This window comes from Salmo salar, chromosome 01 (assembly GCF_965601325.2).
Source record: "Salmo salar chromosome 01, fSalSal1, whole genome shotgun sequence".
Classification (NCBI taxonomy): domain Eukaryota; kingdom Metazoa; phylum Chordata; class Actinopteri; order Salmoniformes; family Salmonidae; genus Salmo; species Salmo salar.
Window position 1 is genome coordinate 46,136,799 of NC_138291.1, and position 16,239 is coordinate 46,153,037.

At 44.1% G+C, this 16,239-nt stretch overlaps 1 protein-coding gene across 2 annotated transcripts in view; it reads left to right on the top strand.

Annotated features, from left to right (window-relative positions):
* efcab11 (EF-hand calcium binding domain 11) overlaps positions 1–16,239 on the top strand; it is a 95,882-nt gene that overhangs the window by 27,539 nt on the left and 52,104 nt on the right. The window contains exons 4-5 of one of the 2 annotated variants that reach the window (XM_014196395.3): positions 958–1,059; positions 15,360–15,450. In XM_014196395.3, the coding sequence (XP_014051870.3) occupies positions 958–1,059; positions 15,360–15,450 (193 nt within the window). The remainder of the gene's footprint in view (positions 1–957; positions 1,060–15,359; positions 15,451–16,239) is intronic. The other variant, XM_045718423.2, reaches the window with a different exon arrangement.

Here is a 16,239-nt window from a genome sequence, read left to right on the forward strand (position 1 = left end):
CGAGATACGAGCATCATCTAACTCCGTTTAGGAGCCTGAGATCGCTTATCTACTAAGGGAGTCCTGCTCTAGCCTATGACAGTGTTGTCTTATGCATTGTTGTGTTACATGTGGAACCCGAGTATGCCTACTAGGTTAGGTCTAATGTCTAGCCTAGGACTATTATGTTTATTTGGAAATACGTTTTCAAACTTTTCTTGTGTTGTCCTCTGAGTGGTTGTATTGTTTGAAATTGTCAAATAAATCTATCTATCCCTATAGGAAGTCCTGTAGGACGTTTTAGCCTCCACCTCCCCTTCTCTCTCTCACCCCTAACTGGTGTTCTAAGTATAGGGGACATGAGTCAGGCTCATGGTCTTGTGATGAGGTAGCCCTGCCTGCAACTTCAAAATCAGTGTCCCCCTCAGCACAAAATAATTTCATCTTGGTCTAATGGTCAAGACGTTGGTCTGGGGGAGACCCGCATGCGTGAAGTACTCTGTTAGCTAGGCACGGTTGCTGGGTACGCTTGCCATGTGGTCAGTCATAGTCACAGATCTTTGGTAGGGGCCACCGTGCGGCTAACAGAATCAGATTCAAAACACACACACACACACACACGACACCCTCCCTAATCCAAACACACCTCTATTCTTCCCTTCCTGTGAAAGCTTGGCACTGCTCTTTCCAGTTCTCCCTCTTTTGCGCTCGCTCTCTCTTGCTCTCTCTCTCGCTCGCTCTATTCTCCCCAGCTCTGGCTCTTTTTCTCCACCTTGTTTTGAAGCCCTGAGCGAGACTTGTGCTGAAGAAGCCCCCACACAGCACGCTTTCATTAATTGCCAGACACTGACATTTGTATGTGTGCGTGCATTTGTAAGGTGATATGTTTGTTACTGTTACCACCATGTAAAGGAAGACTATCTTTATTTATCTCCCTCTTTCGCTTTCCATCACCCCCCCCCCCAAATCTCTCTCTAGGGGTGTGTATAGAGATGTTTGCGTGTCTCATGGGGAGGAAGTTGTCATCAGATGACCACTACCAGAAAACCAGACAGATCTTCAACACCTTTGACGTGAACTGTATGTACTGTACACCCCCTCCATCTCTCTCTTACTCCCATCTCTCTATCACTCATTCTCTGTTCCTCCATCTATCCATCTATCTCCACCCCTTCTCTCTATCCCCCTTTCTTTCTCTTTGTTGCCCATACTCTTTGGCTTTTCTTTCGCCAGAAGAGGGTGCTCTAGGCCTTCACGTGCGCGCACACACACACACACACACACACACACACACACACACACACACACAGCCTTCTGAAAGTATTCAGACCCCTTGACTTTTTCCACATTTTGTTACAATACAGCCTTATTCTAAAATTGATTAAATACATGTTTTTCCTCACCAATCTACACACAATACCCCATAATGACAAAGTGAAAACAGGCTTTTAGAATTTTTTGCAGATGTATAGAAAATGATAAACATATACCTTATTTACATAAGTATTCAAACCCTTTGCTATGAGACTCGAAATTGAACTCAGGTCCATCCTGTTTCCATTGATCATCCTTGAGATGCTTCTACAGCTTGGGAGTCCACCTGTGGCAAATTCAATTGATTGGACATGATTTGGAAAGGCACACACCTGTCTATATAAGGTCTCACAGTTGACAGTGCATGTCAGAGCAAAACCCAAGCCATGAGGTCGACAGAATTGTCCGTAGACACAATCCTGTCGAGGCACAGATCTGGGGAAGGGCACCAACAAATTTCTGCACCATTGAATATTCCCAAGGACGCAGTGGCCTCCATCATTCTTAAATGGAAGAAGTTTGGAACCACCAAGAATCTTCCTAGAGCTGGCCGCCCGGCCAAACTGAACAATCGGGGGATAAGGGCCTTGGTCAGGGAGGTGACCAAGACCCGATGGTCACTCTGACAGAGCTCTAGAGTTCCTCTGTGAAGATGGGAGAACCTTCTCGAAGGACAACCATCTCTGCAGCATTTCACCAATAAGGCCTTTATGGTAGAGTGGCCAGACGGAAGCCACTCCTCAGTAAAAGGCACATGGCAGCCCGCTTTGAGTTTGCCAAAAGCCCCTAAAGACTCTCAGACCATGACAAATCAGATTCTCTGATTCAGGCAAAATTGAACACTTTTGCATGAATGCCAAGAGTCACGTCTGTAGGAAACCTGGCACCATCCCTACGGTGAAGCATGGTGGTGGCTGTGGGGATGTTTTTCAGCGGCATGGACTGGGAGACTAGTCAGAATCGAGGCGAAGATGAACGGAGCAATGTTCAGAGAGATCCTTGATGAAAACCTGCTCCAGAGTGTTCAGTACCTCAGACTGGGGCGAATGTTCACCTTCCAACAACCCTAAGCACACATCCAAGACAATGCAGGGACTTGGGACAAGCCTCTGAATGTCGTTGAGTGGCAGCCTTATTCAATTTTACAATAACCATGTGATGTAATGTAACAAAATGTGGAAAGTCAAGGGTTCTGAATACTTTCCGAATGCGCTGTGTACACACACACACACACACACCACACACACACACACACACTTCCTCTGCAAATAGTTCCCTTTGTATCTAAACTGAAAAACAGAACACTGAAATTAATCCTCCGGTGTGTGTGTGCACTCTGTAGAAGATCATTCTTGCTCTTTGTTCCGACAGTTGTTTTCTGGGTGTTCCATTGGAAAGCATGAGTATAATTCACTAATTTAACATTTTTTGGCAGAGTTTTATATCCGCAGGGGAGTGTGTGTGTCAGGTGACTGTGATGATTAACTCTGTAGTAAATGGCCCAGGGACTGTCTTCATTAACCCTCTCACCCGCCATTACAGACGAAGACCTTTGTGTGTGACACGGCTGGTTTCTTTAATGGCTGCCTGAAACTGCATCCTCAAAGCATGTTTTATGGTGTGATGCTAGACACTGTGTCTGTGTGTGCGCACTGCACACGTGTGTGTGTGTGTGTGTGTGTGCGCGCACTGCGTGTGTGTGATTCATGACACTGCTCTACTGCATTAATAGTTAATTGGCTCTTTTGACAACAGCATGATAATAATTGGGGTCTGGAATAATAGTGTGTTCACACACAAACTCAGCAAAAAAAGAAACATAGATCTTCATTGTAAAGGGTTTAAACACTGTTTCCCATGCTTGTTCAATGAACCATAAACAATTAATGGACATGCACCTGTGGAACTGTTAAGACACTAACAGCTTACAGACGGTAGGCAATTAAGGTCACAGTTATAAAAACTTAGGACACTAAAGAGGCCTTTTAACTGACTCTGAAAAAGACCAAAAGAAAGATTCCCAGGGTCCCTGCTCATCTGCGTGAACGTGCCTTAGGCATGCTGCAAGGAGGCATGAGGACTGCAGATGTGGCTAGGGCAATAAATTGCAATGTCCTTACTGTAAAACGCCTAAGACAGGGCTACAGGGAGACAGGACGGACAGCTGATCGTCCTCACAGTGGCAGACCACGTGTAACAACACCTTCACAGGATCTGTACATCCGAACATCACACCTGCGGGACAGGTACAGGATGGCAACAACAACTGCCTGAGTTACACCAGGAACGCATAATCCTTCCATCAGTGCTCAGACTGTCCGCAATGGGCTGAGAGAGGCTGGACTGAGGGCTTGTAGGCCTGTTGTAAGGCAGGTCCTCACCAGACATCACCGGCAACAACGTCGCCTATGGGCACTAACCCACCGTCGCTGGACCAGACAGGACTGGCAAAAAGTGCTCTTCACTGACAAGTCACGGTTTTGTCTCACCAGGGGTGATGGTCGGATTCGGCGAAGGAATGAGCGTTACACCGAGGCCTGTACTCTGGAGCGGGATCGATTTGGAGGTGTAGGGTCCGACATGGTCTGTTACAGGAAAGACATCCTCCTCCCTCATGTGCTACCCTTCCTGCAGGCTCATCCTGAAATGACCCTCCAGCATGACAATGCCACCAGCCATACTGCTCGTTCTGTGCGTGATTTACTGCAAGACAGGAATGTCAGTGTTCTTCCATGGCCAGCGAAGAGCCCGGGTCTCAATCCCATTGAGCACGTCTGGGACCTGTTGGATCGGAGGGTGAGGGCTAGGGCCATTCCCCCCCAGAAATGTCCGGGACCTTGCAGGTGCCTTGGTGGAAGAGTGGGGTAACATCTCACAGCAAGAACTGGCAAATCTGGTGCAGTCCAGGAGGAGGAGATGCACTGCAGTACTTAATGCAGCTGGTGGATACATCAGATACTGACTGTTACTTTTGATTTTGACCCCCCCCCCCCCCCCTTTGTTCAGGGACACATTATTCATTTTCTGTTAGTCACATGTCTGTGGAACTTCTTCAGTTTATGTCTCAGATGTTGACTCTTATGTTCATACAAATATTTACACATGTTAAGTTTGCTGAAAATAAACACAGTTGACAAGAGAGGACATTTCTTATTTTGCTGAGTTTATATACTGTATATACACACCCACTCATCATGTATGTATGTGCCTCACTATTATAACTTTATATGCCTTCATAAAGTATTCACACCCCTTGCCTCGCAGAAAAGGGCACCTATTCTCTTTGAGCATTGTAAAGTTCTACATTACACTTTGCATGGTGTATCAATACACCCAGTCACTACAAAGATACAGGCGTCCTTCCTAACTCAGTTGCCGGAGAGGAAGGAAACCGCTCAGAGATTTCACCATGAGGCCAATGGTGACTTTAAAACAGTTTACAGTATCATGGCTGTAATAGGTGGAAACTGAGGATGGATCAACAACATTGTAGTTACTCCACAATACTAAGCTAACCACAGAGATGCATACAAAGCTCTCCCTCACCCTCCATTTGGCAAATCTGACCATATCTCCATCCTCTTAATTCCTGTTTACAATCAAAAACTCAAACAGGAAGTACCAGTGATGCGCTCAATATGGAAGTAGTCAGATGAAGCGGACACTAAGCTTCAGGACTGTTTCGCTAGCACAGATTGGAATATGTTCCGGGATTTATCCGATGGCATTGAGTAGTTTACCACATCAGTCACCGGCTTCATTAATAAGTGCATTGACTACGTCATTCCCGCTGTGACCGCACGTACTAACCAAAAGCCATGGATTACAGGCAACATCCACACTGATCTAAAGGGTAGAGCTGCCGCTTTCAAGAAGCGGGACACAAATTTGGACGCTTATAAGAAATCCCGCTATGCCCTCTGACAAACCATAAAACAGGCAAAGTGTCAATACAGGCCTAAGATCAAATCCTACTACACCAGCTCTGACGCTCGTCGAATGTGGCAGGGCTTGCAAACTATCACGGATTACAAAGGGAACCCCAGCTGCGAGCTGCGCAGTGACGCAAACCTACCAGATGAGCTAAATGCCTTCTATGCTCGCTTTGAGGCAAACACTGAACCATGCATGAGAGCATCAGCTGTTCTGGATGATTGTGTGATCACGCTCTCTGTAGCCGGTGTGAGACCTTTTTAAACAGCTTAACATTCACAAGGCCGCAGAGCCAGACAGATTACCAGGACGCATACTCCGAGCACGCGCGGACCAACTGTCAGGTGTCTTCACTGACATTTTCAACCTCTGCCTGACCCAGTCTAATATCTACATGTTTCAAGCAAACTATCATAGTCCCTGTGCCCCACAAAACCAAGGCAACATGTCTAAATTATTAATGTCCCGTAGCACTCATATCTATAGCCATAAAATGCTTTGAAAGGATGGTCATGGCTCACATCAACGTCATCATCCCAGACACCCCAGACCCACTTCAATTCACATGCTGCCCCAACATATCCACAGATGACACCATCTCTTATTGCACTCCACACTGCCTTTTCCCACCTGGACAAAAGGAACACCTACGTGAGAATGCTGTTCATTGACTACAGCTCAGTGTTCAACACAGCCGTGCCCAGAAAGCTCATCACTAAACTAAGGACCGTGGGATTAAACACCTCCCTCTTAACCTCCCACCTACTCAACAGCCAGTTGAATCCTGTGGCGCGTTATTCAAATCCTTAGATATGCTATTACTTCAATTTTTCAAAAATATGACTATTTTACACCATTTTAAAGATAAGACTCTCGTTAATCTAACCACACTGTCCGACTTCAAAAAGGCTTTACAACGAAAGCAAAACATTAGATTATATCAGCAGAGTACCCAGCCAGAAATAATCAGACACCCATTTTTCAAGCTAGCATATGTCACATAAACCCAAACCACAGCTAAATGTAGCACTAACCTTTGATGATCTTCATCAGATGACAACCCTAGGACATTATGTTATACAATACATGCACGTTTTGTTGAATCAAGTTCATATTTATATCAAAAAACAGCTTTTTACATTAGCATGTGACTAGCATGTGACTAGCATTCCCACCGAACACTGCCGGTGAATTTACTAAATTACTCACGATAAACGTTCACAAAAAGCATAACAATTATTTTAAGAATTATAGATACAGAACTCCTCTATGCACTCGATATGTCCGATTTTAAAATAGCTTTTCGGTGAAAGCACATTTTTAAATATTCTCAGTAGATAGCCCGGCATCACAGGGCTAGCCATTTAGACACCCAGCAGGTTTAGCACTCATCAAAGTCAGATTTACTATAAGAAAAATTTTCTTACCTTTGTTGTCTTCGTCAGAATGCACTCCCAGGACTTCTACTTCAATAACAAATGTTGGTTTGGTCCAAAATAATCCATCGTTATATCCAAACAGCGGCGTTTTGTTCGTGCGTTCTAGACACTATCCTAAAGGCTAAATAAGGGTGACAAGCATGGCGCAATACGTGACAAAAGAATTCTAAATATTCCATTACCATACTTCGAAGCATGTCAACCGCTGTTTAAAATCCATTTTTATGCCATTTTTCTCATAAAAAAGCGATAATATTCCGACCGGGAATCTGCGTTTAGATAAACAGACAAAGGAAAACACAGCATTCGGTCGAAGCGGGCACGCCCCTAAGCCCATAGTACTCCGAGTGGCCACTTGCCAAAAGCGATAAAGTGTTTCAGCCAGAGCCTGCCTCGATATCGTTCAACGTTTTCCCGGGCTCTGAGACCCTATGGAAGACGTAGGAAGTGTCACGTTATTGCACAGATCCTGAGTCTTCAATAAAAAGAGCCAAGATGAAACACTACTTCTCAGACAGGCCACTTCCTGCTTGAAATCATCTCAGGTTTTGGCCTGCCATAGGAGTTCTGTTATACTCACAGACACCATTCAAACAGTTTTAGAAACTTTAGGGTGTTTTCTATCCAAAGCCAATAATTATATGCATATTCTAGTTACTGGGCAGGAGTAGTAACCAGATTAAATCGGGTACGTTTTTTATCCAGCCGTGTCAATACTGCCCCCTAGCCCTAACAGGTTAAATTGGATACTGGACTTTCTGACAGGTCACCCCTAGGTGGTGAGGGTAGGAAAAAATACATCCGCCACGCTGACCCTCAACACGGGGGCCCCTCAGGAGTGCATGCTTAGCCTCCTCCTGTATTCCATGTTCACCCACGACTGTGTAGCCACACACGACTACAACATTAAGTTTGCAGACGACGTGACGGTGGTAGGCCTGAGCACTGACGACGACGAGACGGCCTATAAGGCTGAGGTCAGGGACAACAACAACCTCTCCCTCAAATGACCTGGTCTTGGATTACAGGAAACAGAGGGCCGAGCACACCCCCATTCACATCGAAGGGGCTGTAGTGGAGATGGTCAAGAGCTTCAAGTTCCTCAGTGTCCTAACTAGGGATGCACAATATATCGGTAAGCTTATCTGAATCGGACGATATTAGCTAAAATGACATTCGGCATCGCCCCGATGTCTGTCTAGTTTAACGCCGATGTGCAAAACCGATGTCAAAGCTGAGGTGCACACCTATATAACGTAGGCAGATGACGTAATGGCTCCAGGAAAAATGCAGCGCTACATGTGCAACACAGCATTCCTAACCTAGCCCACAATGTCTGCTGTGTGGATCTATCTTGAAGTTTCAAAGGAAGATAAAAGGCCATATGCAACGTTTGTGCTGTTATTATTTCCCGAGGAGGGGAGAAAGTTAAATCCTAATAACTTATTTGAAAGTGCATCACCCCCACGTTCAGCGACTAAATAAACTAAGCGCACACTTCCAACAAGTTCAAGTCGAGCAGTCACTTGAAGAGTAAGACAATTTAAGCGAGACAGCTGAAAGGCGAAATCTATCAACGCCAAGATAATGGAATTCATTGCCCTTGACAATCAACCGTTCTCTGTTGTGGATGATGTTGGCTTTCGCCGACTGATCGATCACCTTGAGCCCCGGTACACACTACCAAGTAGGCACTATTTTTCAGATGTTTTCCTACCGGAGTTACACAGTATTGTTGAAACTCACATCCATGAGCTACTTGCTATGGGCATCACTGCTATTAGTTTCACGACTGACATTTGGACCAGCGATGTCAGCCCCATGAGCATGTTGAGTCTGCATGCTCAGGAATTTGCTGGTTCTCATACCGCTGCTGCCATTTCAATGGCATTTGAGAACATGTTTGAAACTTGAAACCATGAACACAATCCTAGCTCCATTCGAACAACTGACTCGAGAAATAAACTCATCAACTGCGTCTGCAGCAGACGTTAAACCCTCTGTCATGGCATTGAAACGCCTGCTCAACAAAACTTCCGACACAGACCGTAGGGTTAAAACTTGAAAAAGTACTCTACTAGAGGCTGTGAATAAGCGATTCGGTGGCATTCTCTCTGAGCCTCTTTACTGTGTCGCCACCATGCTCGATGCTAGGTACAAGGACGGCTACTTCGATGCAGACAAGAAACAGGATTTACGTGAAATGTTAGACACAGCTGGACAGGATGGAAACAGCCACAGTGACAGTGCGCACCGAGGAAGAGGACCCACAGACAGACAGACAGCTGAAACTTCACTGCTTGACATCTATGATGAAATCCTGGTTGAGAATGAAATGACTGAACAAATTAATAATGGAATAGCACAGCTGTAAGTGAAAGAACTAGGTTTTGATTGTTTTACTGGTAATGGGGACAAATGTAATTGGCAACAAAAAAACTGTTTGGTGTGTGTGTGTGTGTGTGTGTGTGTGTGTGTGTGTGTGTTTTCAACTATTTAACTGTACTAGAATGCTTAAAAGGTCGCTAAAATGTTGAAATATCGGTACAAGATTTTATGGCAAGGAAAATATTGGAAGTCGGAATCGGCCAATGTCGTCATATCGGTGCATCCCTAGTCCTAACACACCAACACAGTCATGAAGAGGGCACGACAATGCCTCTTTCCCCTCAGGAGGCTGAAAAGATTGTCCCTCAGATCCTCAAAATTATACAGCTGCACCATTGATAGCATCTTGACTGGCTGCATCATCGCTTGTTATGGCAACTGCTCGGCATCCGAACGCAAGGCGCTACAGAGGGTAGTGTGTATGAGCATCCAGGACCTCTATACCAGGCAGTGGCAGAAGAAGGCCCTAAAAAGAGTAAAAGATTCCAGCCACCCAAGTCACTGTCTGTTCTCCCTGCTACCGCACGGCAAGCCGTACTGGACCGCCATGTCTTCGACCAAAAGGCTCCTGAACAGCTTCTACCCCAAAGCTGTTAATCAAATCGCTACCCGGACTTTCAGCTTTTCACCAATACCTACACTACCGTGCAAAGGTTTGGGGTCACTTAGAAATGTCCTTGTTTTTGAAAGAAAAGCTACTTTTTTTGTCCATTTAAAATAACTTAAAATTGATCAGAAATACAGTGTAGACATTGTTAGTGTTGTAAGTGACTATTGTAGCTGGAAACAGCAGATTTTTTTATGGAGTATCTACATAGGCGTACAGAGGCCCATAATCAGCAACCAAGCAATAAAACTGGCCTTCTTCAGATGAGTTGAGTATCCTTCTCCCGGCTAGCCGAAGAAATCCGTCAAGCAATTCCTGGGCTTCAATTACCTCAATTGGCTTGGCCCCTTTGCTGCCGACACGGAGCCCCGCCGATCCATCACGACTGATCTACCAACGTAACCATCCGAAGGGGTTTTTGTCCCAAAGCAAGCACCAATTAGCCTAGAGCTAGCCTGGAGCTAGGCCCATCTCCCGGGTAGCCGAAGAAATCCATCAGATAATTCCTGGGCTTCAATTACCTCAATTGGCCTGGACCCTTTGCTGCCAACACGGAGCCCCGCCGATCCATCACGACTGGTCTGCCGACGTAACCGTCCGAGGGTGTTTCTGCTAGCTGTCTGAATTGCCGTGCCTCCAGCTTGCCTAGCTTCTCACTGGACCCTATGATCACTCGGCTACACATGCCTCTCCCTAATGTCAATATGCCTTGTCTATTGCTGCTTTGGTTAGTAATTTTTGTCTTATTTGACTGTAGAGCCTCCAGCCCTTATGTTCCACCCCCCACACATGCGGTGACCACACCTGGCTTAAATAGTGCCTCTAGAGACAACCTCTCTCATCGTCACTCAATGCCTAGGCTTACCTCCATTGTACTCACATCCTACCCTTGTCTGTACATTATGCCTTGAATCTTTTCTTCCGCGCCCAGAAACCTGCTCCTTTTACTCTCTATTCCGAACGCACTAGACGACCAGTTCTTTTAGCCTTTAGCCGTACTCTTATCCTTCTGTTCCTCTCGTGATGTAGAGGTTAACCCAGGCCTGCAGCCCCCAGCATCACTCCCATTCCCCAGGCGCTCTCATTTGTTGACATCTGAAACCGTAATAGCCTTGGTTTCATGCATGTTAACATTAGAAGCCTCCTCCCTAAGTTTGTTTTATTCATTGCTTTAGCACACTCCGCCAACCCGGATGTCCTAGCCTTGTCTGAATCCTGGCTTAGGAAGACCACCAAAAATCCTGAAATTTCCATCCCTAACTATAACATCCGACAAGATAGAACTACCAAAGGGGGCGGAGTTAGCCTGCAGAGTTCTGTCATACTATCCAGGTCTGTGCCCAAACAATTTTAGCTTTTACTTTTAAAAACACACCTTTCCAGAAACAAGTCTCTCACCGCTGCCGCTTGTTTTAGACACCCATCAGCCCCCAGCTGTGCCCTGGACACCATATGTAAATTAATCGCCCCCCATCTATCTTCAGAGTTCATACTGTTAGGTGACCTAAACTGGGACATGCTTAACACCCCGGCCGTCCTACAATCTAAGATAGATGCCCTCAATCTCACACAAATGATCACGGAACCTACCAGGTACAACCTGATATCATCCTGACCAACTTGCCCTCTAAATACACCTCTGCTGTCTTTAACCAGGATCTCAGCGATCACTGCCTCATTGCCTGCATGTTTTATGGGTCCGCAGGTAAACGACCACCCCTCATCACTGTCAAATGCTCCCTAAAACGCGTTAGCGAGCAGGCCTTTCTAATCAACCTGGCCCGGGTATCCTGGAAGGATATTGACCTCATCCCTTCAGTAGAAGATGCCTGGTTGCTGTTCAAATGTGCTTTCCTCTCTATTTTAAATAAGCATGTCCCATTCAAAAAATGCAGAACTAAGAACAGATACAGCCCTTGGTTCATCCCAGACTTGACTGCCCTTGACCAGCACAAAAACATCCTGTGGTGTTCTGCATTAGCATCGAATAGCCCCCGCGATATTAAACTTTTCAGGGAAGTCAGGAACCAATATACACAGTCCGTTAGGAAAGCGAAGGCTAGCTTTTTCAAACAGAATTTTGCTTCCTATAGCACTAATTCCAAAAAGTTTTGGGACACTGTAAAGTCCATGGAGAATAAGAGCACCTCCTCTCAGCTGCCCACTGCACTGAGGATAGGAAACACTGTCACCACCGATAAAGCTACGATAATCGATAATTTCAGTAAACATTTTCCCAAGGCTGGGCTATACTTTCCACCTGGCTACCCCTACCCCAGCCAACATCTCAGCATCCCCTGCAGCAACTTGCCCAAATCCTGCTTCTCCTTCACCCAAATCCAGCTGATGTTCTGAAAGAACTGCAAAATCTGGATCCCTACAAATCAGCTGGGCTAGACAATCTGGACCCTCTCTTTCTAAAATGATCTGCCGAAATTGTTGCAACCTGTATTACTAGCCTATTCAACCTCTCATATCATCTGAGATCCCCAAAGAGGCAAGTAAACCACTGTTCCCGGTAGGCCGTCATTGTAATTAAGAATTTCTTCTTAACTGACTTGCCTAGTTAAAACCTGTTGGGGCTACAGGTTAGCAATGAACCCCGAGTCGGGATTGCTAACAAGGCTGGAAATTCAAAACATCAAAAATCTAATAGTTTCAATTTCTCAAACAATCAACTATTTTACACCATTTAAAAGATAAACATCTCCTTATTCCAACCACATTGTTCGATTTTCAAAGAGGCTTTACGGCAAAAGCATAAAGTTAGATTATGTTAGGACAGTACATAGCCACAAATGTACAAACATCCATTTTCAATTCAAGGTCAGGCGTCACCAAAAGCAGAAACCAGCTAGAATTATGCACTAACCTTTGTCAATCTCCATCAGATGACACTCCTAGGACATTATGTTATACAATACATGCATTTTTTGTTCCATCAAGTTCATATTTATATCCAAAAACAGCATTTTACAGTAGCGTGAAATTCAGATTTTTTTCTTCTCTGAAATGCTTCCGGTGAACATAACAAAATTACTATTCGAAAACATTGGTAAATTATAATATTGTCATTCAAAGAATTATATATTATCATCTCGTAATTGCTACCGAATGGCCAGATCTCAAAATAACTTTACTGGGAAATCACATTTTGCAATAAACGGGGTGGTATGCTAAGAACAATAAGCTATGCTATACAGTTAGCATCATCTAATATCGATAATAACATTGTAAATATCCCCTTACCTTTGATTATCTCCATCAGAAGGCACTGCCAGGAATCCCAGGTCCGGAACAAATGTGGTTTCTTTTGACAAAGTTCATAATTTATGTCCAAATAACACCAAGTAGTTAGCGTTCATTATGCTCCCACAAAACGTGGTGGGGGGTTGTAAAATCACGCCGAAAAGCTAAAAAAACCTAGTAAATAATCTATTTACGTTCGTTCAAACATGTCAAACGTTGTTTAGCATTCATCTTTTGGTCCATTTTTAACGTTAAACATCAGTAATATTTTCACACAACCTATGTCTAGATAAACAATAATGACAAACTCACGCTTCTCAGATTTATGCGCAGGCGCAAAAAAATGAAGTGATGACATGTCAACTTCCTTGCATTCTAATTTGCTCTCTGTTTATCATAGACGCTTCAAACAACTTTATAAAGATCGTTGACATCTAGTGGAAGCCGTAGGTGTTGCGAAATGAATCCTTTCTCACTATGGTATCTATAAAACAATGACACTAAATAGTACAGTCACAAAATTCACATTTTTTTTTTTGATCTATTTTTCACAGGTTTTTGCCTGCAATATGAGTTTTGTTGTACTTACAGACACCATTCAAACTGTTTTAGAAAATTCAGAGTGTTTTCTATCCGAATGTGTTAATAATATGCATATCCTAGCTTCTGAGTTGGTGTAGGAGGCAGTTAAAAATGGGCACATATTTTTTTCAAAATTTCTCAATACTGCCCCCGAGCCCCAACAGGTTAAATAAAAATAAAAACACAAAAATGGAAAAGGCAAGTGGAAGGGGGAGAAAGTAAGGAGCGTTTCTGTCGGCCCTGCATTAAAGACCAAAATTGGTTAAGGAAAATTGTAATAAATAAAAAACGATACCAGTTTCATTTAAGGACCAAAAAATGGACAGCTGTGCCATGCAGATTGCAAAATAGTTGGGAAGAGATTTTCGATGTACCGATTCCATGGCACATTCAAAACTTTAAGGTTTTCAGTTTTAATTATTTTACATTATTCTTGCAACCAAATGATTTTACATACAGTATTTGGGGGATACAACCATCCCAGCTCTGCAGATTTTGCTGCGAGGAGGCAGAGTCTAGATCATTTATTCTGGTACTGTCCATATGTAGCTTGTTTTTGGTCGCAGGTCCAGGAATGGCTGAAGAATTGCAACATTTACCTGGAGCTCTGCAAATAGCTGTCACAAGTGTTGAGAGGAGTAGGCAGGAGGCAGTCGCAGGTTTAGAACTACTGAATTTATTAAAGCACTCATATGCATGCACACACACACACAAAAAAGCGGGACGAAACCCAAAGTGCAAAAATAATAAGTACTCAGGAAATAGTAGGAGAGATTCCTCTCAGGAAAACAAGCAACATTTACAATGACCGACAAAGCAAATGACAGGGAGTGTATATATAGAGTGGGGATTGGAATCAGGTGTGTGTGTGTGTGTGTGTGTGTGTGTGTGTGTGTGTGTGTGTGTGTGTGTGTGTGTGTGTGTGTGGTGTGTGTGTGTGTGTGTGTGTGTGTGTGTGTGTGTGTGTGTGTGTGTGTGTGTGTGTGTGTGTGTGTGTAATGTTGATGAGACAAGTATGGGGTCGATGAGTGAAGGGCGTTTGCTAGCAGCAGGTTCAGCAACCGCTAGAAGGCCGGCAACGCCTGAGCTGGACAGGAGGGGTTGCCAAAGCGAAGGTTGGTGTGATAATAGCACTGCTGGGTGATTTGGAAAGTCATAGTCAATCGATCAATAATACACTTAGCAGAAATGTATCTTTACTTTGCAATCTGTAGAAACTATGACAATAGAAAGGTTCAGAACTTTTGTTAAAATACTCCAAAAACATGCATCCTGTTTGCAACAAGGCACTAAAGTAATACTGCAAAAAATGTGGCAAGCAATTAACTTTTTGTCCTAAATACAGAATGTGTTTGGTTGTCTAGCAATGATCAACAACCAATTTGACAGAGCTTGAAGAATTTTGAAAAGAATAATGGGCAATCCAATTGTGGAAAGCTCTTAAATACCCAGAAAGACTAACAGTTGTAATCGCTGCTAAAGGTTATTCTACAAAGTATTGACTCAGGGGTGTGAATACTTATGCAAATGAGATATTTCTGTATTTCATTTTCAATACATTTGCAGAAAACTCTTAAACTATTTTTCACTTTGTCATTAAAATAAATCTATTTAATCCATTTTGAATTTAGGCTGTAACACAACAAAATGTGTAAGTTCAGGTGTATGAATACCTTCTGAAGGCACTGTAGCTCTATCTCAGACAGACAGGATGTCTCTGTTCCACAGCCAACTCGGCTCTCTTTCTTTCTCTCCCTCGCACTACCACTTCGTGTGTATGTGTGTGCGCCCATGCGTATGTGTGCACATGCATGCCTGTGCGTACGTACACTATGTGTGTTTACTCCTGTGTTTTCTCTTCTCTGCAGGTCGTGGTTTCCTGAAGCTGGAGGACTTTAGAGCAGCCTTCAGTAGAGTGGCTCCTCGTCTGCCTGAGAGGACTGTCCTGGAGGCCTTCAGGTACTGGGGATGGCAATTGATTGGGAAGGGGATGGGAAAGGGTTGGAAATTGGTTGGGAAAATGGATGGAAATGGGAAGAAGGGATGGGGATAGGGTTGGGAAGGAGTTAGGAATGGGTTTAAGTTTCACGTTTCATTAGTAATATATACAGCATACACATGGTATACAACGTCCAACGAAATGCTTGAAGGTTCCCTCTCAATAATGCAGTAAGAAATAATAAAGTAAAAGAATAAAAAGTAAATGGCGCGGTAGAGTAGAATAAAACATTTAGTGTAAATACAGGAAGACACTCAGCAATTTATAGTACAATATTTACATGTGTGTCGGGGACAGGGGGATTGGAGGATAAATCTTTAAATTGTGCGGTATTTAGAAATAAATACAATTCTAGTAGCAAAAGTCGTGTGAGTGATGAACGTACTATATGTGTGTGCCTGAGTGAGTGCATGTATGGTAAGGTACGGAGAGTCAGTGTAGGTGGTCAGTGTTCAGCAGTCTGATGGCTTGTGGATAGAAAATATTTCTGAGCCTGTTGGTCCGATACTTTCTGTCCGACTGTAAGGGAGTGAACAGTCTGTGGCTGGGGTATGTAGGATCCTTGATGATGCTGCGGGACTTCCTCAGGCACAATTTTGAGTAGATGTCATGAATGGGTGGGAGCACGGCCCAAGTGATGTACCGGGCTGTCTTCACAACTCGCTGGAGGGCCTTGCGGTTGTGGGCGGAGCAGGTCCAATACCAGGCAGTGATGCAGCCAGGCAGGACGCTCTAGATGGTGCAGTGGT